Source organism: Zootoca vivipara, chromosome Z2 (genome assembly GCF_965207765.1).
Source record: "Zootoca vivipara chromosome Z2, rZooViv2.hap1.1, whole genome shotgun sequence".
Taxonomy (NCBI): Eukaryota; Metazoa; Chordata; class Lepidosauria; order Squamata; family Lacertidae; genus Zootoca; species Zootoca vivipara.
This window is the reverse complement of record NC_142585.1, coordinates 29709597-29735037: the sequence shown is the minus strand read 5'-3', so window position 1 is coordinate 29735037 and position 25441 is coordinate 29709597. Positions and strand designations below refer to the sequence as shown.

The following is a 25441-nucleotide window of genomic DNA, read 5'->3' as shown; positions in this document are numbered from 1 at the left end:
CCTAGCACTGTTTTTTGAGCGCAGGGAGGACTCTCCCTGCCACCCCCACCCCCAGTCTCAAACTTTGAAGCCTTGTGAAGAGCTTTGTGAGAAAACAAGTAGCAGGTCACACTCTTTATAATAAAGGTCATTTGCCAGAGATGTGCAGGTGGGACAGGTCACAGGAATCATTCAAACTTTTGGCCCAGGAGTTAAAAAGAGAAAATTTAACTACACAAACTAACACCATCTTAATGATATTTATTTTGCTTATTGCTACAAATTTATTGAGAAGTGACTTGGGAAGATTTGGCGGACAGTGCACAGAAGAAACCAGCTTTTTGAAGTGTTGTCTTTATATTCAGTATTGTAGCTACATGCTGGCGTCATTTCACACATAGGAATTAGAAATATAATTTCCCAAAGGAAACTAATTGCTTACATTGATATTTTCTCATTGTGGCAAGATGTTCTGCACATATAACACCGATCCTAGCCCAACTGCACTGGCTAGCAATAGGTTTCTGGGCCCAGTTTAAAGTGCTGGTTTTGACCAAAGTATTATGCTTATCAGAACCCCACTACCCCAAGGACCAGCCCTTCCCATATGAACCAACACAGTCCCTGCAATTGTCATCTGAGGCCCTCCTTCTTGTGCTCCACCCATGGGAGCACCCGAGGTTGGCAACGTGAGAACAGGGCCTTCTCAATGTGACTCTTTCTTGTGGGATGCTCCTCCTTGGGAGGGAGACCTGGTGCCCTTGTTATAGATCTTCAGTGCTGGGCAAAATTTTTGCTTTCCTTTCCAACCAGGCCTCTATCTGTGATCGTTTAAAGCAGCCATTCCCAAACTTCGGCCCTCCAGATGTTTCGGGCTACAATTCCCATCTTCTCTGACCACTGGTCCTCTTAGCTAGGGATCATGGGAGTTGTAGGCCAAACATCTGGAGGGCCGCAGTTTGGGGGTGTCTGGTTTAAAGTGAGTGGGGTGTTTTAATGTATTTCTCACCTGCCCGCCCCCAGTTTTAGTGTGTGTATTTCAGGTTGTTGTTGTTTTTTTATTTCATTAGTTGCTCTGGGTCACTGTGGCAAAGAAAAAGTGAGTAATAAATTTAATAATGATGATGATGACAATGATGATGATAATAAATTTAATAGCAATAAAAAATAGAGGTGAAACCAACGAATACATAACCAAAGAATACAGCATTATTCTGACAACAGTAATTAAAATAACTGAAGAGGGAACAGCCTCTTCAGTTCTGATTTTCACAAAAGTTAATCAATCCTAACGGGAGTACAAACCACCTCTGAATCAAAATTTAACAAGAGTTAAATTATTGCAGTTTTGTAATACTAGATTTTTGTATTTTAATGTTTTGTTGGAAGCCGCCCAGAGTGGCTGGGGGAACCCGGCCAGATGGGCGGGGTATAAATAATAAATTATTATTATTATAATTATTATAGATATCATGAGACTAGACAATTTGATAGGCAAAGGTTTACAGTGAGCTACAAGTTGCTACAAGGGGACCCAGGTGGCGCTGTGGGTTAAACCACAGAGCCTAAGGCTTGCTGATCAGAAGGTTGGCAGTTCGAATCCCTGCAATGGGGTGAGCTCCCGTTGCTCGGTCCCAGCTCCTGCCCACCTTGCAGTTCAAAAGCACATCAAAGTGCAAGTAGATAAATAGGGACCGCTACAGTGGGAAGGTAAACAGCGTTTCCGTGCGCTGCTCTGGTTCGCCAGAAACAGCTTTGTCATGCCGGCCACATGACCTGGAAGCTGTCTGTGGACAAACGCTGGCTCCCTCGGCCTATAGAGCAAGATGAGCGCCGCAACCCCAGAGTCGGACACGACTGGACCTGATGGTCAGGGGCCACTTTACCTTTACAAGTTGCTAAGACTAGAAAAATTACTTGTATATAAAATTATCTACTTTATCTTTTTTGGAAAAAACAAACAAACCATTGTGGCACAATTCAAGCTTTCTAGCTGCACTGGCTTTGGTACTTAGAAAAAGAAGAATAAATCCTCCCCTTATAGAAAACCACAGATCTTCACCAGCCTTCGGTGCTGACAGCTACATCTAGGTAGCTTTTTCTCTATGAAGTCTGCAACTGGGCTGGGGAGCAGGAGGGGGGACCTCTTTAGTGGTTCCCATACACATTTCCGAAGAAAAGTGGCTGATTCAGGAGCAACAGGGTAGGTACTTGGTGTACTGGACCAATGTATGCCACAGGTGCCTGACCGCTGAAAGGAACAGGAGGTCTGTTCTCTACAGAAGCCCCCAGGGGAACATTGCTGCCATATTCCATCTTGATAGTTGGAGGCTCTCCCAACATGGGATTCGCGCGGTTCTGAAACAGCTGCAAGTCTGCGAAGAGGGAAAACACAACTAAGTGAGACGCCACATGTATAATCAAGGGGTGAACAAGCAACATCGAGGGGTGGTCTGCATGTCCGAATGGGTCACAGATGTAAAGTCCACAGAGTGGACTTTATTCCTTTTATTATTTCATAAAATTTATATGCTGCTTTTGTAAAAAAAACAAAAACCCCAAAGCGGTTTACAAAAAAGAATTCCATGCTGCCTGAACCGTAATCCTTTTCTTTTCTTTTCAATTATTTATTTATTAATCATTAGCACATGACCAAGCAAACACGTAGCATACCCGGCATAAAAATAAATAAAAAGATGCAGTTGCACATATCCAAGATTTTAAGATGAGTCTATATAGCCCAGCTATAGCAAAGAGTAACTACCGGGAGGAGTACTTATGTGACTCTCCCTATTTTTATAAATAGTAATGATGATAATAATAATAATAATAATAATAATAATAATAATAATAATAATAAATGGAGTCCACATCAAAACTGTCTAGTTTGGCTTCTCCCCAGACCACACATATATGAGCTCATCCACTCTCCCCACCACTTTCCCCTGGGAAAACCCACTTTTTACCACTGGATCGGAACAAATGTCAATCAGGTTTTCTGTGGACTGATGTTTGCTCAGGTTCAGGGCTAAGGGTTTCCCTGGGAAAGTGGCAGGGCGAACGGAAAAACCTCTCTGACTCGTGCCTCGAAATCTCAGGACAAGCGGAAAGTCTCTCAGACATGTGCTGGGTGGGCATGGCACAAGCAAACTGTGGGCAAGCCCTATGCCTGACCAGTCCATAACCCTTCCTAATTCTTTCCGTTCATGCGTTCAGCTGCCTTTCAAGCACAGAGAAGCTGAGCAATGTGTGCCTGTGTGTATCCCAGACCTAAGAGCAACCAGAGGGGCAGAGAAAGGAAGAACAAAAGGAACGAGGGTGGATGGGAACAGACTGTTTCATGACACTTTTCAATGCGGGGGGGGGGGGCGGGGGCGGTGGGAGCTTCACTTCCCATGAAATGTAGTAAGACATTTCACCTTTTTTTTAGTGAATAGTTATTTATTGCAATTCCTTTTTAACCTACTTTTGGGGGGGGGGAGAAGCCATTGTGGTTAGTGTTTTAGACTAGGATCTGGGAGAGAACAGGGTTCAAATCCCTACTCGACCATGAAGCTCACCGGGTGACCTTGAGCCAGTCATTGCCTCTCAGCCTAACCTACCTCACAGGGATGTTGTGGGGATTAAATGAGGTGGGAGAAAACCATGGATGCCTTGAGTTCCTCAGAGAAAAAGGTGGGATATAAATCCATCAAAACCCACCAATAAATAAATAAATAAATACTTTTATCTAGTGCTTTTTTTCTGGGGATCCGCAGGGGTATGCATACCCCTAAACATTTTGTGAATCTTTGTACTTTTGTCCATTTACTGTATTTATTTCCCCCTGATTTGAACTATAAAATGGTGATTTTCTTGAGTCAAAATGAGAGTACCTCTAAACATTTTTTAAGAAAAAAAAAGCATTGCTTTTATACAAGCTCACTCAAAGCACCATACTTCTTCTTCTTTTTAACTTAATTCACAACTTTTGTGTTAAAGGCAAAGCTAAACCCAGGAGCATTCTGAAGCCAAGTGCTGCAGGAGTGGAATGTGTTCCCCTAAATCTAGTAGGTAGCCAATGGGCTTAAACTGAGAAACGGATGTGCAGTTTTAGACAAGGTCTCACCATTTCAGGGGCTGGAGGCAGCAAGGTTCTTAGTCAAGTAATTCTAGGCTGCATCAATGGATTATGGTACCCAGATCAAGGGAAGTCCCAATACAGTACTGTTCTATTTTGCCTTGGTCAGAACACCACCTGGAGTCTTGTGACCTGGGTGCCACAATTTAAGGCAAGCTGGAACATGTGCAGAGGAGTGCAACCAAGGGTATGGAAACAAAGCCTTATGAGGAATGGTTGAGGGAAGTTGGGGGTGTTTAGCCGGAAGAAGAGAAGACTGAGAGGTGATACAGAGGAGAGCCAGTGTGACGTGTAGTGGTTAAGAGCGGTAGACTCTTAATCTGGGGAACCGGTTCGCGTCTCCACTCCTCCACATGCAGCTGCTGGGTGACCTTGGGCTAGTCACACTTCTCTGAAGTCTCTCAGCCCCACCCACCTCACAGAGTGTTTGTTGTGGGGGAGGAAGGGAAAGGAGAATGTTAGCCGCTTTGAGACTCCTTAGGGTAGTGATAAAGCGGGATATCAAATCCAAACTCCTCTTCTTCTTCTACAATAGCCACCTTCAAACATCTGAAGGGCTGTCACATGGGAAATAGGGCAAGCTTCTTTTCTGCTGCTCTGGAGGGGAGGACCTGACCCAATGAATTCAAATGACAAGAAAGGAGATCTGGACTTTCTGATGGTTAGAACTGTTCAATAGTGGAACAGACTTCCTCAGAAGGTGGTGGACTCTTCTTCACTGGAAATGTTGGGTGACTACCTGTCAGGGATGCCTTAAGCTGTGACTCCTGCATTGCAGGGGGCTGGAGTAGATGACCCTTGGGGTCCCTCCCTTACAACTCTACAATGCTATGAGAGTTTGAAGACCTGCTCGCATACGCTCAATGTAATGTTTTTTGAAAAGCAGGAAACTTTCAAAAGGTATGACACTTGGTGCAATAGTTATTACCCTTTGTTTCATTTTTCTCAAGTCAAGGAACGTGTGCCTGGGCCTGCCTCTGCAGTGCAGGGAGCAGTTTTTATTTTCTTCAATATAGTATGTAAAAAACAGATCACCAAATGGAGATAAAAGTGTTCCCATCATCACATGGTCTTGAACACCAGGTGAACGTGTGTGTGTGTGTGTGTGTGTGTGTGTGAGAGAGAGAGAGAGAGAGAGAGAGAGAGAGAGAGAGAGAAAGATAGAAAGAAAGAAAGAAAGAAAGAAAGAAAGAAAGAAAGAAAGAAAGAAAGAAAGAAAGAAAGAAAGATATCATCTCCCTGCACTGCCACCGCCACCACCACCACCACGTTGAGCAACATCTGGGAATAAATAAACTTTCTACCTCTGGGAATAAATAAACTTTCTACCAAAGCAGTTCACCTATTTCCAATAACTCACCATTCCTCCTTGGTGCCTCCTGCTCATTCATCCCAGTCGCAAGTGTTTCCTGCCAAATAATCCAAAAGCAAACATACAAGGAAACAATTAAGGATGAACACTTACTTATATATAAATTAAATTCTGTTATTCATTTAAAAAAATCAGAGTGGTTTACAACAATTCTATATAAAGCCCATTCAATAAAGATCATGTAAAAAATTAAAATCAGGAATCAACTATTATGGAAAGTTGTATTCTTAACTACCTATATACAAGGAATACAGTGGACGCTCGGGTTGTGAACGTGATCCGTGTGGAGGCATGTTTGCAACCTACATCTGCGCACACTCGGGTTGCGATTCGGTGCTTCTGCGCATGCGCAAAGCATGGTTTAGTGATTCTGTGCATGCATGCATGCCGAAACCCGGAAGTAACCCGTTCGGGTACTTCCGGGTTCAGTGCGGGATGCAAGTTGAAAAGACACAACCTGAAGTGTCTGTAACCCGAGGTATGACTGTAGAAACATCTCAGGGACTTACGGTAAGTTGGCACAGAAGGTGCCTGCTGAATCTCTATTGGCAGGGTGTTCCACAGCACTGGGCCAATGACATGAAAGGCTTGGTCCTTCATTGTTGTCAAAGAAGCCTCACCAACTTGGGGAATGACCAACAACGCTCCTGTGGGTGATCTCAGTAACTGAGCTGGGATATTAGGGTTTAGCCAGGCATAGGCAACCTTGGCTGTCCAGATGTTTTGGAACTACAACTCCCATGGTCCCTGACCACTGGCCCTGTTAGCTAGGGATCATGGGAGTTGTAGTTCCAAAACATCTGGAGAGCCAAGGTTGCCTATGCCTGGTTTAGGCAGTCCCTGAAGTACCCAGTACCTAAGTAGCTCAGGGCCTTGTAAATTAGTTCAGGAACCATAAACCTGGCACAGTAGTAGATGAGCAGCCAGGGCAGATGCTTAAAAACCAATCTGAATGTGAGGTGACAGTTGCTTAGCTTTGCCTGGTTTGCAAAGTATTTATAATAAAACACACAGCTTGTGCATAGTTCATTTGATCAGGAATCAATAAATCTTTGAATGTTGTTTACTAATCTACTGAAAAAGGTCTACTCTTCTTTACTCTAATATACTTCATCTGTTTAGTCCTAGAGGCCAAATTCATGCAGGTCATTTCCTCATGTTTTGTCACTGACACTTTGCTTGAGATCACTTGGGGCACTGCTGCAGCTGCTCCCAGATGTGTACCAGTAAATCCCAGTATGTGCTTGATATGTTCTGTGTGTCAGCTAAAACATTAAGGCATCTAAAGTAACTATTTGGGGGGGGGGGGTCTGTTACCCTGGTAGTTCTGCTCTGCTTAGCTGCAGTGTACCGTATACATATTTTAAATAAATAATTTTAAGAAGCACTGAGAGCCAGCCTTGGCTGCCAAGCGGCAATCAAACCGGATCTAAGGGAACTTCAGATTTCATTTTTTTGTTATTATTCTAATAATGATCTTCCAGTATTTTTGTGCAGAATTATAGGTTCACTGCATATAGCAATGCATCCTGTTCTTCTTTTTGCACCTCCAGTGTAATTCTTAATAGAACTCATTCACTGAGAGGCAGCGCGATGGTGTGGTTCAAGTGTTGGACCAGGGCCTTGGGTAACCAGGTTCAAATCCCAACTCAGCCATGAAGTTCATTGGGTGTGACCAGTCACTGCATGTCAGCCTAGGTTGTTGTGGGGATAAAATGAGAGAGCCTTGCTGGGAAAGGTGGGATATAGAGGAAATAATCGAATACATTGCTCCAATTTGATCCCTCACACTGAAACCATTTTATCTTACAATTGCATGAAAGCCAGGAGTCCAAGCTTGCAATGCTCCCGCCACCCAGTAAAGCAGCTTCTTCAAGAAGCAAGGAGCAGCAGCCTGAAGTGCCCATGCTCCCAAAACAAAACCAACCAAAGCGTCCCTGCTGCACTGCATTTTGCAAGAGAGGCTCCCCATCGCCAACCAGCCATTCTCCCTTAGGAAACCTGCACAGGGCATTCTTCCAGGAGGTCAGACTACACACTACAGTTTTGAGCAACACTTGCGGGACTGGTGTTGCTGGTAGACGCCACTGCAGCATTAGCAAAACCCAAAACATCTTGGAAAATGAGCTAATTCAGAAAGAAAAAGTGAACACGCTTTCTTCTAAGAACTTGATCAAAGAGAAGGCAGACAAGATCGTGGAAGAGGTATTTCCCACTGTCTATCTAAACACACAGAAGAGCTTTACCTCTGATGGGCCCAGGAATGGAGTGGGGGGTAGGGGGGAGGCTGGGGGGTGGGAGCGAGGAAAGGGGGAAAACTTCTCAAGAAGTCAAAGGCAGGTGCTTGTAGTATAACACAGGAGGCTTTAAAATACTGGACCCCAACTAATATTGAAGGGAAGTTAGAGAGAGTTCAGGAAAACGGGACATAAAGTGGATGTACTTAAGGGTCAACTCTGGGGGGGGGGGGAAATGCCTTTAACTTATCAGGGATCATTCTTTGTCCACTGGGCTCCTTTTCTCTGACCTAGGAGTAGACCCAGCCTCCCTGTTCTGTATGTCCATTCCATGTGCAAGAACTCAACATCCCCACCCAATTTGTAGAAAGAAGTACAGACACTTCAAATGAAGAACCAATGTGATTGTCCAAATATTTTTGAAATCTGTTCGGGATAATATTTCTGACATGTTAAGATACCCTTGTTGGGCAAAATACGCACCAACTGAGTGGCAACAGCGGCAGGGTCGACGAAATAACAAAGTCGTCTTCAGTATCTTTGCTTGCTTTTATTTACAATTATATACACCACACTCCTCTACTCCTTTCCTCTCATTTCACAATACATCACCACAACCACACCCATGAACCATTTGCTTAAATACAGAATTCAAAATAATCAATTACCCAATCACATTACAGTAAGCAAACTCTACCTTCAAATATTCAAATTAGCAAAAGCTCACAGGTGTGCTATCATTCACATCAAGGTTACAAACACACATCTCTGTGTAGCACCATTGACCACATCATTCTTAAAGGAAAAACCTAACAACCCCCTGCTGGTCAATGATGCGTAGCAGTAACATCCAGCATCTTCTCTGTATGTTTAAGATGCGTAGCTGTTGGCAAAGCTTTTGTGAAAATATCTGCTATTTGCTCTAGTCCAGCTACATATTCAAAAGTAATCATTTTTTCATTAATCATTTGTTTTGCAAACTCCAAGCGTAACCGTAACGTTCTGGTACGTTGGGTATTGCCTTCTGATGTCAAAATGGCTATTCCACTTTGGGAATCAATGTGCACAGGTATTGGTAATTTTACTTTTATTTTTAGGTCTGCAAACAACTGCAAAAACCATTCAATGTCTCTGATGGCTTCAGAGCATGCACAAAGTTCACTTTCTGTGGTTGACATACAAATTATATGCTGTCTGCGCGTTCTCCATTCAAATGGACATTCATTGTATCTGTAAACAAAACCGGACACACCTTTATATTTGAAATGTTCAGATGCATGAGATGCGTCACAAAAAATATCGAACCCTGTGTCATTATGCGCCTTAAAATGTAACCTGTAATGCAGTGTGTGTTTAAGATAAAGCACCACTCTTTTTAACGCTCGGAAACACTGCTTGGTTGGATTCTCCACAAATGTGGAAAGAAAATTAAAACTGAAAGATATGTCTGGTCTGGACACGCGCTGAATAAAGTTCAGCTTTCCTAATATCGACCTGTAAAGTGTTTTGTCATGAAAAGGTGTATCCTCTTCAGTAAAAGTAAATCCACATGTTAATGGGGTTTCTTTTCCTTTTGCGTTCTCCAAATTTAGCACTTCTATTAAATCCTTAATTTTTGCAGTTTGATGTACAGCAAAAGAACCATCTGCAGCCCTGTCTATTTGCATGGACAGGTAATTCTTAACTTTCCCCAAATCTTTTACATCAAAGCGTTTACAAAGTTGAGAAAGAAACAACTGGTATTCCTTTAAATGTTTACATGAAAATAATAAATCATCAACATAAACGGCCAATTTGACAACAGAATTATCACATTGTTTGGTAAAAATGCAATTATCAGCTTTCCCCTGCACAAATCCAAATTCAATCAAGGTTTGTTTTAAAGTTTCATGCCAATTCCTGCCACTTTGATGTAGGCCATACAGAGATTTGTTTAATTTACAAACTACTCCAGGTGCAGCATCTACACCATCCGGAACTTTCATGTATATGTTTTCATGCAAATCAGCATTAAGATAAGCTGTGGAAATATCACAATGGTACAATTCACACCCATTTTTAACAGCGTCTAGCATCATCAACTTTATACTTTCAAACTTCACACTCGGAGAAAACACATTCTCGTAATCAATGTCTTCCAATTGTTGATAACCCCTTGCTACTAACCTAACTTTATATCTCATTACTTCATTTTTATCATTAAGTTTTACTTTGAACACCCATCTTGAGTCTATGACTCGCATATCAGGTGTTTGCTTCACAAAAGTCCAGGTGTTATTTTGATTTAGAGATGCAAGCTCAGCGTCTATTGCTTTTTTCCATTGTTGAGCTTGTGACTTTGGCATGGTTTGTATCTCTTTAAAACTTTTTGGTTCAAAATTAACTTGGTTACAGTATACATTGTTTGCAACTTCTTCTATTTCCTCATCAGTAGCAATATTTCTACGTTTAAACAACTGCTCCTGTCGTTTTTGCCTTTGTAGCTGTTGTTCATCGATGTAACGCTGCGGCTGTCTAGTTATCCTACTGGAGTGTCTAAGCTCTGGTAAACTTTCACTGTCAGCTTTTAAATTTCCTTCCAAAACTTCAGAAATATGGCTAGTAGAGGGCTTTGGACTTAAAGTATGGTCTGAGTTGTCCATTGCCTCTTCTTCCCCTTTAAACTCACATTCTCCAATCTCTGACTGATTACTGTCAGGATCGGTATCAACTGGCTGCTCGTTAGCATCAGCTGTACTCTCTGGGGATATTTCTTTAAGACCATCACTATCTTGAAACTCAGCTACACCATCCCAGTGTACTGATGGTATAATGCTACGGGTAAGGTGAAACTTTTTTGTGTCTGGTAAATAAATGCGATAATTCCCTTGCTGATATCCCATAAATTTACCTGGGATACCTCTTTCCTGCAGCTTCCCTTTAGCTGGGTAATGCATCATAACATCACTGCCCCAAACACACAAATACTTTAGATTGGGACGCTTTCCAAAAAGCATTTCATAAGGTGTTACTGTTAATGCAGAATGATAGGATCGATTCTTTGTATGCGTGTAACAGCTCAAACATTCAGCCCAGAAGCTATCAGGAAGTTGAGCGTCATGGAGCATTGTTTTTATCCCAGATTGTAGGTTTTTGTTAACAACCTCAGCAATCCCATTCTGCCAGGGACTCCTGGGTGAGGACATTTGGTGTACTGTCCCCTGCGCATTTAGGAACTCTTCAAAATCCTGCGACATAAATTCACCTCCAAGATCAGAGTACAGATTTTGTATATTTTTACCAAAATGAGTCTTAACCCAATTGCAAAACTTTTTATACATTTCTAGTGCTTGAGACTTCTTAGAGATTGCATATGTCCAAACATATCTGGTTTTCTGGTCCACAAGTGTTAGCCAGAATCGGGACCCTCCAAGTGATTCTGGCAATGGTCCTACTAGATCACAGTGAACCCTTTCAAAAGGCTCTGCTACTTCTCTCATAGTGCTTTTGCCCTTTCGTGCCACCTTAATTTTATGTTTGCAGCATGACAAACAGTTCATGTAAAATTTACACGGTTTAATCTCTAGACCATGCACTATATCCCGTGTTTTCAAAACATCTGCAAAGTTTTTATGGCAAAGTTTGCGGTGAGCTTCATGTAGGCAGTTTTTATGTGGCTGGCAATTTGCCAACCCCTGCATGCTCCTATTGGCTACACCACAACAGCTATTGCTTCCTCCTGAAGAGGAGTGAAACTTGAGCCTGTAAAGCCCATGAGTCTGTTTTGCATAGAGAACCTGCTTATTGGCCCGATAAAACCGGCACATTTTTTCAGTAAATTTAGCTCTAATACCTTGACGTGCAAACTGATAAACCGATAATAAATTCCCACACAGTTCAGGGCAATAAACAACATCTGATATAGTAATATTCAAACTATGCAGTTTTATAGTACCCTTTCCAAGTGAGGGCAAAACTATTCCATTCGCTAAATGCACATTTCCAGTCTCTGGTGTGTAATTTATGAAGAGACTGCGATTGCTGCACAAGTGCTGCGATGCGCCACTATCGATGATGAAAAAGTCCCAGTTACCTCTTTTAACTTCACAAGGCTGTGGTTCTGCAAAGAATGCTTGTGGCTCGAGTTGACTACCTCGCTTCGGTCGCTGTGAAGGCTTCCACGCCTGAGTGGCTGTGTGTCCCTTTTGCGACCTAGAGGAAGTCTTTTTACTCTTTGTTCTGCATTCCGAAGCAAAATGTCCCAAAAGGCCACAGGCAAAGCATTTCTTGTTGGCTCTTAAAGCTACAACATCCCTATTGTCATTTGAATGCACATTCTGCTCTTTGGGAACTGACATAACAGAGGCATCTCGCCTGTCCAGCTCCGCCATCAGTTTTGCAGTCATGCCTTCAATACTCAGCTGGTCAGGAGGGACCAAAGCGAGCTGGCTTGCGACTGCATCATACTCTTTGTTTAATGAGCAGAGGATTATAAAACAAAATTGATTAACAGGAACCACAACGTCTCTTCTCAAAAGCTCCAACCTGATTTCCTGTAAATGTCTCAGGTGAGCTGCCAAGTCACCGCCAGGTTGCAGCTTTGCCTGATAAAGCTGGCGGTAAAAAGCCAAGGCTGACGCGGACTCTTTTCTCAAATGGACCGCAGCCAAACTCTCCCACATTTCTTTAGCCGACGTTTTATCTCTGATATACACAACTTGCTGGTCGGACACTGCTAAGTTTATAAAAGCTTTGGCTTTGTTATCCCCCCGTGTCCATTCAGGGGTAAGTGGCTGAGGAGGGGTGTCTGTGGCGTAGTTAAACAGGTCCTTACATTCGAGTAATCCTCTCATTCTATAGGACCAAAGACTATAATTACCATCAGTTAGTTGAGGAAAGGTAAGCGCCGTCTTTTCGCCGTCATCCATCTTGGATATACTTCTGGCTCCTTTTCGACTGGCAGATAGCTCAGCTTTGCAGCCCTCTTAGCAAGCAGTTCAAACACCCATGCGCAGTTCCTGGGCCCATAACCGGATGTTGGGCAAAATACGCACCAACTGAGTGGCAACAGCGGCAGGGTCGACGAAATAACAAAGTCGTCTTCAGTATCTTTGCTTGTTTTTATTTACAATTATATACACCACACTCCTCTACTCCTTTCCTCTCATTTCACAATACATCACCACAACCACACCCATGAACCATTTGCTTAAATACAGAATTCAAAATAATCAATTACCCAATCACATTACAGTAAGCAAACTCTACCTTCAAATATTCAAATTAGCAAAAGCTCACAGGTGTGCTATCATTCACATCAAGGTTACAAACACACATCTCTGTGTAGCACCATTGACCACATCATTCTTAAAGGAAAAACCTAACAACCCTTATACGCTTGGAATATAAAATAGTTCTGTTTGACCTATCTAAAGCATGCTATCCTTGAAAATGATCAATAATCAGTATTATGTCATAACTTCTACTAAGATTATGAATAATAATAATAATACCGGTAATAATTGGGGGCGGGCAGTACATCTCCTACCATATGTGGATGGATTGGAAAAAATCTGGAATATATTAGCAATTGTTGAGTTAACTTATCATAAAAGAATACTGTTAGAATCAGCTTAACAAGTTTCTGGAAATATTGGGGAGGGGTGTTAATGTTTTGGAATAATATGTTTAAAGACAATGTTCAATCTGCTGTAATATTTTGAGTGAAGCCTCTCTGAAACTTATGCAAGGGTTACATTCTGGGGATCACGCCTAAAGCCAAAATCGTGTACAGTAAAAACCCAGTGGTGGTTGGATGCTATTTATCCCGGAACCTCTGGCTTTTAATTTTCATTTTTTTATTGCCATGTGTTTAAATCATAGAACCAAAGAATTGTAGAGTGGGAAGGGACCAGCTGAATGTGCACAAGTTAAATGTGTGTAAGTTTTGGCTTTGCTTTTTAACTTTATGAATTTTCTTTCTTTCTTTATTGAATCTAAACTTTTTTTTAATTAAAAAAACAGGTTTGGACTCACTAGAAGACCCCTAAAAATGCTGTTCCATTTGCTTCTAATGGAAGCCAAGCCAGGGAGCTCAAACAGCAGATGAGCTTGTCTCAAAAGTTGCACAGAGCTGATATCACAAACTGGTAATGCATATCAGTAGGTGAAGGGGCCTCGGCCAGGAACACTGTGCTTGAGCTGCTGCCAATAGCAACAAAACTCACCAGAAGGTTCATCTAATCTCCCAGCCTATCAGATATGCTCAGAAGAAAAGCAATTGCTAAAGCAACTCAAGGCCAGTCAAAAGAATCAGCACATCACACACACACACACCCATAATCAGTCTAGCTTGGTAACCATCCTTAAGCCACTCAACAATCTGAAGAAAACCATTTGGTGCCACTTAAAGGCTAAAGAGAAAAGCAGAAGTTTGTAGCTACCATGAAAGGTTTTCTGCACCTACGGCTAATCCCTGGAGTAGTTCCCTCTCTAAGGTGGGGGTAAAGCCACCACACAGGATCCCCTTCTTCCATTACAGGAGAGTGACATTTCCTTGGGCAGAGGTGGTGGGAGGTTGGTGGGGGAGAATCCTGCGGGATTTGTCATCTTTCCGCAGGGCCTGCAAGACAGAGCTGTTCCGCCTGGCCTTTGGGCTGGACTTAGTCTGACCCCTGTGTTTTCCTCCCTCATGGCTTGGATTTATGGACTACTTAAAACGAGGCTGCATTTTAAATTTCAATATTGTATTTTAATCTGTATTTTAATTAATTGCTTTTTATGTTTTATTGTAATTTTATTGGTGTTAGCCGCCCTGAGCCCAGTTTTGACTGGGGAGGGCGGGGTATAAATAATTTATTTTTACTATTATTACTATTATTGTTGTTGTTGTTGTTGTTGTTGAAAGTTGGGGGCTGGGGAGTAGCTTTTTGGACTTTTCATAATCCTTGACAAGCATTCAGGTATAGGAGGGCCGGCCTTCTCCTCACATGCACCCTGACGGCAATTCTTTCAGAAACGGAGGTTTTCTGTTCAGATGAAATCAAGGATTTAAAGCACTTTGAATCTGCTCAACTCCTGTGACTTCTTCAGAAAACTGCTTTTTGGGAGGGATTGGGGAAGAATCCCAACCATTCCCTTCAAATGAAAGTTATCAGGGTTTTAGAGATGGGCAAGTCAGACTATGTTTTTCAAGTACTTCGCTACATGACTGTTTTGCTCCTTTCTTTTGGCAGATATGGAATATCTTTTTTTAAAACAGAAATGTGGCCCTCCATCCCTGTTTGAGTTCCTTGTTTGGAAGCTGTGAGAGTTAAGGCAGAGCTGCGTAAAACAGGCAGGTCCTGTAGAAACGCCAGAAAAAGACTGCATTTGCCACATGCCCAATAGCATGGGTAGGCAAACTAAGGCCCGGGGCACGGATCTGGCCCAATCACCTTCTCAATCCGGCCCATGGACGGTCCGGGAATCAGCGTGTTTTTAAATGAGTAGAATGTGTCCTTTTATTTAAAACACATCTCTGGGTTATTTGTGGGGCATAAGAATTTGCTCATTCCCCCCCCCCAATAAAAATTATAGTCCAGCCCCCCACAAGGTCTGAGGGACAGTGGACTGGCCCCTGCTGAAAAAGTTTGCTGACACCTGCCCAAGAGCTTTCCCCTCACAAATACTATTCCTACTGTTCTATCTATCTGGCAAACCTGTTGGGATAGGGCCACTGCATCCAGGTAATTTTGTTGCCCACAAAGAGACAAAAAAGTTGACTGTGAACTCAGAGCCACCTCTCCCCATATCACTGCCTCACGTCTCGCTGCCAGTAAGTGAAAAAGCCTCTGCCGCTTACGTTTTTCAAACTACCGTCTAGAGCTCCTTCAAACTTCACATCCAGATCCTGACGCTCAGGAACGAAGGTCTGAAAGCACAAACCAAGAAAATAAAAGATGTTGTCAATTAAGCAGTGATACAGCATTTTGTCTGTGAATCAGTTACATAAACTTTTGATCAACCCAAATAAGGTTCTGCCTGCCAACCAATCAGGCAAGAGACTTGAAATAGGGGAACTGAAGATGACAGATTCTCCTGATTCTCACATAGAACATAAAAACATCAGAGGAGCCTGCTGGATTAAGCCAGTGGCCCATCCAGTCCAGCATCCTGTTCTCCCCAAGAAGAGGAGACAAGCAACTCTCTGGCAGTTACGTAGATTTTCTAAATCCAGGGATGGTTTCTTGAGGTGTGGTTTTGTCACTGCCAGCCCCTCTCACAGGGAGGCATTAACCACATCCCTGGCCCAGACTGCTGTCCTCTCCCTGCTAGTTTTTATCAGCAAAGAGGGGCAAGGGTACAGACTGCAGGTTGTCACCCTGACTGATCCAAGCACCTTGTCCACATCCTTGAGCCTTACTAACTGAAACTCACCCAACACATCAGGTCTAGACACCCCATGAGATTCATCTGCTATAACGGTGGAGTCAAGATCACAGGGGATGCAAGCAATTTTATCCACAAAATGCTTTGCAAACAAGTCATATTGAGCCACTGTCAGTTACACCATCTCCTTTGGTTCAGACTGTAACGAGGCTCCACACTACCAGGAAAAGCTCTGCCAGATGACATAGTGAGAATGCAATGGAGGCAGCAAAATAGGCCTTCTTTGCTGCCTTCACTGCTGCTAGGTAGGCTTGATGATGAGCCCTCACCCATGTTCAACCAGATCTTCCCTCCACTTGTGTTCAGGCTACCTCACTCGCCCTAAGCTTTGGAGTATACATACCATGGAGCCAAGCAGGCTCCACAAAGTGGGAAAGGGTGCTCAGGGGCAATTGTGTCAATTGTCATTTGGATGTTCCAGAGGTGGGCCAGGGCTTCAACAGGAGAACCAGTCATATCAGCCAGAAAATCTCCCAGAGCCTTATGGAAACTCATTGGGTCTATCAGCCTTTGAGGGCGGACCATTCACACAGGACCCTCGTCTCTGAGATGGGGGGAAGATGCTGATAGCCTAAATCTCAGCAGGAAGTGATCTGACCATGACAAGGGACTGATGTCAATGTCCCCCACCTTCAAATCACCCTCTTCCTGCCCAGTTGAGAAAACAAGGTCCAGAATGTGGTGTGCCACAAGTGTTGGGCTGGTGACTTGTTGGGACAGCCCCATGGTCATCGTGGCAGCCATGAAGTCTTGAGCCACTCCAGAGCCAGTCACCTCAGCATGGATGTTTAAGTTCACCAGAATCACCAGTCTGGGAATCCTCAACACTGAGACCAGCTCTGTCAGCGAGATTGCTGAGCAGCGAGATGGGCAGTAAACCAGCAGAATCCCTAATCTGTTGTGATTGCCCCACGCCAGGGAACACACACTCTTGATCCCTGCCCCACGCTGGAGAGAAAGAGAATTTCTACAGAATACAGTGACTCCCCTTTCCCTGACCCTCAAATCTGCCCTGATGCTGCACCAAATATCCAGGTAGGCACAACTAGGTGAGACCAATTCCACCCTGCTCACCCACCCAGGTCTCAATTATATTGTGCAGATGAGCCTCCACATCCACAGTGGAACAATGGGTGAGGATGCTCTCACTCTGAGCCAACTTCGCATTCAGCAACAGCAGCCATAGACCTGAGGGCTGGATAATAAGATAAGTCCTCGAGTTCAAGGAGAAGCTGGCACATGGCAGTCACCAACTGCCTGTGCCATGTGCCTTTTACCCTGCCTGCCCACCTCCTACACCATACCTTCCCCTACCCTGAACCACTGTGATGGGGGGGGAGGCTGCTGTTCCCAGCTCCTCTCGCCCCAGGCATATTCCACAGAAAACAAGAAACATGCAAGACAAAAACAGTTTAAAACGTTTTAAAACGTTTTAGACAATGGGGGTATTATAACAAAACTGAAACCAGCTAAGCACCCCAACCCAAAGGTCTTTTCAGATGCCTCAGCTTTCAAATCTGCAGTCAGTAAGGACCTTGCCCTCCTCCAAGACTCACAACCGAGATGATAGTACAATGGCAAACCACTTTTTTTTTAATCCACAAATGCTGTTTTTGTCCTTTGTTAGAATGTGACATATAAATACATACGTGCTACAAGAACTATCCTTGCATGACTGAGTCCTGCTATTACAAATCTACCTATGTTTCTCCTAAAATAAGACACCGTCTTATATTTATTTTTCCTCAAAAAAGCACACTATGGCTTATTTTCAGGGGATGTCTTATATTTTTCCTCCTCCTCCTGCCGCGGCCGGTATTGCTGCTGTGCCTATCACTATGTCTTATTTTCAGGGTATGGCTTATATTCCTTGAATGCATAAAAATCCTGCTATGGCTTATTTTATGACTACGTCTTAAAATAGGAGAAACAGGGTAGGAACTTGCCCACATGAAGATGAACTTACCTCAGTAAGTATTTCTGAGATAGAGTTAAACTTCTCACTCAGCAGCGCACCAATCTCCACAGTGTTTGAACAGAAGAAATTCAAGAAGGCTTGAAGCTCCTTTCTGTGAAGAAAAACAGAAAGCCTAAAATTAAACAATAGGTAGAAGAAAAAAAGGAAGCATTACCACATTCACGGGGGAAGCTAAAGGAAACAAGCAGCCTGGTCAAAGAGCTGTTTCATAGTGGAATGAATTCCCTTGGAATGTGGAAGGCTCTCCTTCCTTGGAGGGTTTGAAACAGAGGTTGGGTGACCATCTGTCATGCATGATTTAGTTGAGATTCCTGCATTGCAGAGGATTAGGCTGGATGAGCCTTGGGGGTCCCTTCCAACTCTACAATACTATGATCTTTTGATTCAATGGCAGGAATGTAGTAGGGTTGTTGTTGTTTTAAATAAAGTGCTAATGTCCCACCTCTCAATACAAATCAAAGGAACACAGGTAGCTTGCCTTAAACCCAATTGGTCCATGCAACTCAGTGTTGTCTACACTGACTGGAAGTGGTTCTCCAGGGTTTCAGACAGGAAATCTCTCTCAGCCTTACTTGGAGGCACCATTGGGGATTGAACCTGGGGACCTTCTGCATGCAAAGCCAATGCTCTACCAGTGGGCTATGGCCCTTTCCCAAACAGCCTTAACAATAAAAATTGGTGCAAAGGGTAGTTACGATGGGTAGAGCCACAGCTCAGTGGTTGAGAACCTGCTTTGAAATACAGTATGTAGGTCCATATGAACCTAGCTGTGGTCAAAAACAAAGAGGACTCAACTTGGCTTAAATGTGATCTCAGAAAGGCACTTCTTCATGTTTTCAGGCAGTTTCTCCCAACCTGCGCTGGCTGCTCTGCAGGGCACCACATTAAGGCAGGCTGTTCTTAAGCAAGCACACATACTATACATAGCATCACTTAACCCTGGTTGAATTATGCCTTAACTGTGAAAAGATCTTGAAGAGGCACTTGACTTTTGCTTTATAAATTTAACACACAGGTGGAACAGTGGTACTGAAACCTAATGGGAGAGAAGAGGGGACTTGATCATACAAGACTTGGAGCTTACTCACACTTCCATTTGTGCCATGATTTCCAGGCACAGGCCCCTTATTTGTAGGGACTGGTTTGAGCAGCTTTCTGTTTGCATCAGTGCTTTCCCTGAGAAAACCCATTGCTTATCACTGAAGTGGAGCAAATACCAATCCACAGAAAACCCAATTGATATTTCTTCTTGTTCAGCAGCAAACACACCTACAAATCACGGACCTGTGCCTAAATATCATGGCATATACGAAAGTGTGGATGGGCCCTTTAAGTCAGCTCATCCCTGCATTAGATGATCACCCAAGGCCACTAATGAATCATCCTTTGGGAACCACTGGTCTGGCATTTCAAACTTTTCCAGGTCATTGCCCCCTTGGTTCCATAAACCCATCCCCAGAGCCCCCCAACCTACGTAAAGCATCGCTCAGAATACTGCTTTGCGTAACCCAATAAAGAAGATAAAACTCAAAACAGTAACAATTGATTTCATATTTATTCAAAGCTCAATTGAAACTATTTAGTTTAATTCAACCAAATTGATGAATTTGATCCAGTGACACCAGTTTTTCACGGTTTGAAAACTACTGACACCTCTAGCACCCCCTTGCCTCTTAGCACCTGCCTAGGTAATTCCACCACCTACTGGGGGTGATACCACCCACTTTGGAAACCGCTGGGCTAGCTGATTTACCAGAATGCCCAACTCAAGGAATCAGACTGTGCCCCATGAAACTAGGTGCACCTGTCATGAGAAGAGCCGCTCTGTGCTTGTTTTTTATTGGCATAGGCGGCAAAGGCGGAAAGCAGCTTCATAGCACTGGTCTCTGCTGCCGTGGTCCGGAGTGGAGTGTTCACAGTCTGGAGTCCATTGTTGGCAGGAGTGTCTCCTGTTGCAAGCACTTGGGCCACCCTAAGGGACATTCCACAGGCACAAGATGAGAATCCAGTACCCTTGCTGCTTTTTCTTAGCATATAATATAGTCAAACCAACATACCACCACTTCTATTTCATTTTATACAAAGCTAACTATAACCCTAAACAAGCCACAACATAAATGCCATGCTAATACTGCTGGCCCATTAACTTGATACCCCATGGAAAATCCACAGGCCTCCTAAAATGATTATCTCCAGCCCCTGTTGTGCCACAGCATCGACACTTTCTTGAGGCTTCTGAATGTAAACACCACATTGCTGGCTACCAGGGGCTAACTTAAAACTTTCAACAAGTAATTGAGCCTAGTGGCTATGGCCATATCTTATGGAACTCACTGAAAGAAATAGATTAACTATGAGGAAGTGCTTCCAATCGCTGGCAGCCACTTGTTCATTCACACTGAATATCCCCCACATGTCTGTGAATTCAGTAACTTCAGTTCAGTAACTGGTTTCTCCATTCATTAACTCTGTACTAATTTATACACTTTGTAAGTATAATCTTAGGAGGTGGGTACATAACCCAGCACCAAAGCACAGGGTTCCATGCAGAGAGCCCCCTGATTCAGCACTCAGCATCTCCATTTACAAGAATCTCCAACACAGAGGAAGGCTCTGTTTGGGATCTTTCCTAGCTTTGCTCTTCAAGGAAAACCCACTCAGTTTTGTACTTACTCATTTCCTTGCACACTTTGCCAGCTCTACTAAGCTTCTTTTAAAGTAAAAGTGGCTAGAAATTACAGTATTCTGCAAAAATAAAACACTCCACAACTTTTGTACTTAATGTTAACAGAAAAACTAACAACCCATGTTTGAAAGAGTGAAACGGACAAGAAAAGCAATACTTTTCAATCAACCTGGCATAGTTCTCTTTACATATGCACCGTGCTTCTTTTCTTTAAAAACAATGTTTAGGGGTATTCTCATTTTCCTACTCATACTGAAATACTGCCCCTCAATGAGACCAAACTTAGATTCACAAAATGTTTAGGGGTATGTGTCCCCCTGCATCCTCCCAGAAAAAAAGCACTGCATATGCAACACTGATAGAACGTAGTTTAGGGCCTCCGAGAACACACAAAAACTTATGGAATGATGCCTTCGTTTAAAAACTAAAATGACTGTAAAGTTAAATGTAATTAAATTTGCGGCTTCTATGTAGGATTGCTGAATATTGATTGTTTTCACTTATTTATGCAAGAAGCAACAATCAAATCTTTGGGAAGCAGGGAAGCATGTATCACTTTATTGGCATTTTGTGGTTTCCAAGCAGTCAGCCAAAGAGAGACACTCTATGCATATATCACCCAAAGCAAAAAGGGCTGCAGCACCGTCTTCAGCCTCTGAATTGTTTGCTGAGAAGCAGCCAGCCAACCTGACTGTCTAAACCACAATGCACATTTTGAATTCTGCATCCTCACCTAGTCCCACGGCGCTCATGCACTACAGCCTGCCCATTACTTGTACCAGCAGCACCCCCTGCTTCACCCTCGATTTTAGGGGTCACAATCAAGTCTTTGCGGTCTGCACTGTGTCCTGGAACAGCTGCCTGCAAGAGACAAGAGCAAGAAACTGATGTGTTAGTGTGACAACACCTACACTTTGGAACTCCCTACTAACATCAGGCTTCACTATACAGTTGTACCTTGGATCCTGAACGCCTTGAGACTCGAACATTTTGGCTCATGAACGCAGCAAACCCAGAAGTGAGTGTTCCAGTTTGCAAACGTTCTTTGGAACCCAAACGGCTGGCGTGGGGCTTCTGCAGTTTCCAATTGGCTGCAGGATGTTTTGGAAGTCGAACAGACATCCAGAACGGATTCCGTTCAACTTCCGAGGTACGACTGTAGTCTTTTCGGCCTGCCTGCTAAAAACATTTTTGTTTAGGCAAGCCTACCCAGACATATAGAATGTTGATATGTTTTAATCTGCTTTTAGCTTATTTTACTCTTAGAAGGTTTTTAATTTTCTCTTGAGGTTCTCCCCACCCCCGCAACCATCAAGCAGGTGTATAAATCTTATGAAATAAATAAAATGTCTGACTAGTCTCATACTGGTTATATCTTTTACCTGGGCTATTGTACACAAAGTAAAACAGGAGAATTGTTTTGGGTTTTTTTATTTTTTTAAAAGCTTACTGTTTCACGACCCTCCATAGCACTGCGAGCCTGTGGACGGCTGTTCTTTGGACGAGGGGCTTCTGAAGCATCATTCTGAGATCTGAGAGATAGAGAGAGAAACACACAGAGACACAACCAAATTGTTATGGCATGCTTAGAAAGAAATGAGGGGCCAAAACATCCAATTCAAAAATTCATCTGTGCAGGTGTCTTCCACATAAGGCAATCCTTACTTGGGTTAGCCTGCAGAAGAAATGGAGGAGGCAAAGCCAGAAGTAGATAGGTTGGCCTAAATCAGGGGTCCCCAGACTATGGCCCGGGGGCCAGATGCGGCCCAATTGGCCTGCCAATCCGGCCCGCGACGACCCCCGCCGCCGCCCGCTCTTACGGCGCGCAGCGCGGCAGCGCTCTTCCGGGTCGGGAAAAAAGTGCCGAAAAGCCTTTGTGCGCATGCGTATGGGCCTCTCCCGACCCGGAAGAGGTCATTTCTGGTGCACTTCCGGGTCGGGGGGGCCCATACGCATGCGCACAATGGATTTTCGGTGCTTTTTCCACCCTGGAAGTGCGCCGGTGTGCCAGTAAGCGCCCGTGCGCATGCGCACAGGCGCGTGCTCCCCCGTCCTCTGGCCCACCGCGCGATCGGCGCGGTGGGAAGCGGCCCAAACGCCGGTAAGTCTGGGGACCCCTGGCCTAAATCTTATCCACTTGCAAAAGATTTTATCCTCTTTTGCAGCACGGGAGATCCCTTTACACTAACTACTGTATTGTTAATATCAATCATATTATGATGATTGATAAAGTATCTTCACAAAGGCTTTCTGTCGTGTATGATTTCTGCAGTAAAATCTGAAAGCCAGTCTTGTGAAATTATTTAAAATGCGTAATTTCCTACCAAGCTTTTTTTTTTTTTTTTGACAGGCCAGTGCCTCCGGCCTTCCCTTACCTCAGCCATCAACTGTGGCCAGCCCTTCCATCAGGCTACCTCAGTGGGGAGAGGAAGGGAAGCAGGAAGCTCAGTCAGTCAGCTTTGTTGGAGGCCCAGTTCCACCAGACACTTGCTGGTCCTCAACTGTGCCATTTGGGCATTGTAGGAACAATTGTTTAGAAATTGGTATCTGGGTTTTGGTTTTCCTCTCCACCCCACCTTCCCTTTTCCCTTCTACCTTGTCGGTGTTGTTGTTGTTTTAAGATCTTAAGCCTTTGGGTGGGGACTGTCCTGTTTTGATTATATGTAAGCCACTCATTGATTATATGTAAGCTTTTTGGGCTGAAGAACCAGGCACAAACACTCCAAGTAAAAATTGCAAGCTCTTGCGAGCTATGGCTCCCCAAGCATCCATAAAAGGTGAGGATGTACAGAGAAAAGGACAAGGATGTAACAGGTGAACATGGACCATGGGGGAAGGAGCTTCTTAGTGGTGAGGCGCACACATTTCATGAAGGAGGGGCCAGGTTCAATCTGTAGCATCTCCCGTTAAAAGATTCTCAGGTAGGAGGGCTTGGGTGGGCAGGGAACAACTCAGAGAGCTGCTGCCAGTCCATGTATAGGAAATATTGGTCTAGATCAGTGTTTCCCAACCTTGTGCCTCCAGCTGTTTCCGGACTACAATTCCCATCATTCCTGACCACTGGTCTTGCTAGCTAGGGATGATGGGAGTTGTAGTCCCAAAAACATCTGGAGGCACAAGGTTGGGAAACACTGGTCTAGATGGATAGGTAGATGATCTGATTTGGTATGAGGCAGCTTCATGTGACCTTTCCAGGTAAGCAAGAAAGCCACAGTATCTAAAGCATCCCTAAACAGTTTAAACACTAAGTATCTCCATACAAGCCCACAACAAATATTTCACAAAACCAAATATAAGAAATCAGAGAGATGAAGCCTCAATATTTAAAATAGTGTGGTGACAGTGTGAAATGAACAGGAAGTGCCATGTTTCAAAGAAGCACCACTGAGGATACCTGGCGTCTTAGTGCCTCAGCAAACCCCTTTCTGCCAATCTTGTCTAAGACGTTTTCCAGAGGTCAAAGCACTGCATGCCGCAAATACAAGCTTTGGCTTCTTTCCCCAACTAAACAGGGGAAATTATTTTATAGGTTCATTTTGGGCAACGGGAGAAGAAAGTAGTAAGAATTACCTTTTCCTTTCAGCATCCAGCCTGCCTTTTTCAGACATCCAATTCACAATGATTTGGAGGATCTGAAGTCAGAGAGAGAGAGAGAGAGAATGAATGAATGACTGTTAGGAGCCATGTATCCCTCTTAGCCATTGCCACAGGGTCAGGGGACCATTCCAGCTGAGAGTTAGCTATCAAGTCTTGCCATGCTCAGTCTTGCAAGCTACAGAATAAGGCCTGAGTTTGAAACAGCATTTGCCATGCAGCAGCCAGCATGGGCTCTTCCCGCCCTTCAACTGCCACTTGGCAGAAGGAGTTCCATCAGGGTGCATCAAGGAAAGACCAGCTCCACTCAGCTCCATTCAGACTAGTCATTGCAGTAATTACTCAGTAACATTTTGGCAGGGCCGTCCTTCCCATTGGGCTGAATGGCGCAGTGCACCAGGGTGCCCGCCCAGCAAAGGGCGCATCAAGGAGGCACACAGAGCCGCCCACGCCTCCGCCTCGCCTGCTTCGCTCCTTTCCTGGCAGCGGTGGCTGAAGCGAGGCAGCGGCAGCAATGGCAGCAGCGGAGCTGCCTCCGTCGAGGGGCGGCAGGGAAGAGGAACAGGGCTACCTTCCGCCCACACTCCTTCAAGTCACAGCGAGCACAGACAGCGCTGCCCCACCTCATTTGCAAATGAGACTGCCTCATTTGTTAATGATTTTATGCAAGCTGCTCGGAAGCTTTTGGGGATGAAGAGTGAGAGGGAAAATGCTGTAAATAAATTGAAGAACTTGCCATCCTTGAAACTTTGCTTGCCGTTTACCAACTTTCAGGGAAGCATATTTGTGTGTTTGAATCCTCTGAATATCTGTTTCATTTGTTTTTATATTGCTGATTTACTGGTTTTAGATTGTGTCTTGTACACTGTTTAGATTTTTGAAAATATTGAATGGTACGTAAATACTTTTAAGCAAACAAGCACTATCCCTATACTGCATATTATGGAGGTGAGGCGAGGCAGGCTGTGGTTTGCACAACCGACCTAGAGCATTTAGGAGAGTTCTGAATGGGGGGGGGATGGACTTCCAAATTCACAGCTCAGTTTTAGCCACTATTCTAAATTAC

At 43.9% G+C, this 25441-nt stretch overlaps 1 protein-coding gene and 1 pseudogene across 2 annotated transcripts in view; both read right to left on the bottom strand.

Moving 5' to 3' along the window:
- Positions 1-1116: 1116 nt before the first annotated feature.
- LOC118079254 (heat shock factor protein 3-like) overlaps positions 1117-25441 on the bottom strand; it is a 51553-nt gene continuing 27228 nt past the window's right edge. Inside the window, exons 6-13 of one of the 2 annotated variants that reach the window (XM_088664687.1) lie at positions 24352-24413; positions 22232-22313; positions 21515-21642; positions 19900-20067; positions 18084-18186; positions 15531-15599; positions 5460-5508; positions 1117-2354 (exon numbers count right to left, since the gene is read on the bottom strand). In XM_088664687.1, the coding sequence (XP_088520813.1) occupies positions 2128-2354; positions 5460-5508; positions 15531-15599; positions 18084-18186; positions 19900-20067; positions 21515-21642; positions 22232-22313; positions 24352-24413 (888 nt within the window). In that variant the 3' untranslated portion in view covers positions 1117-2127. The remainder of the gene's footprint in view (positions 2355-5459; positions 5509-15530; positions 15600-18083; positions 18187-19899; positions 20068-21514; positions 21643-22231; positions 22314-24351; positions 24414-25441) is intronic. The other variant, XM_060270248.2, reaches the window with a different exon arrangement.
- Positions 15948-18069, bottom strand: LOC148686611 (uncharacterized; annotated as a pseudogene).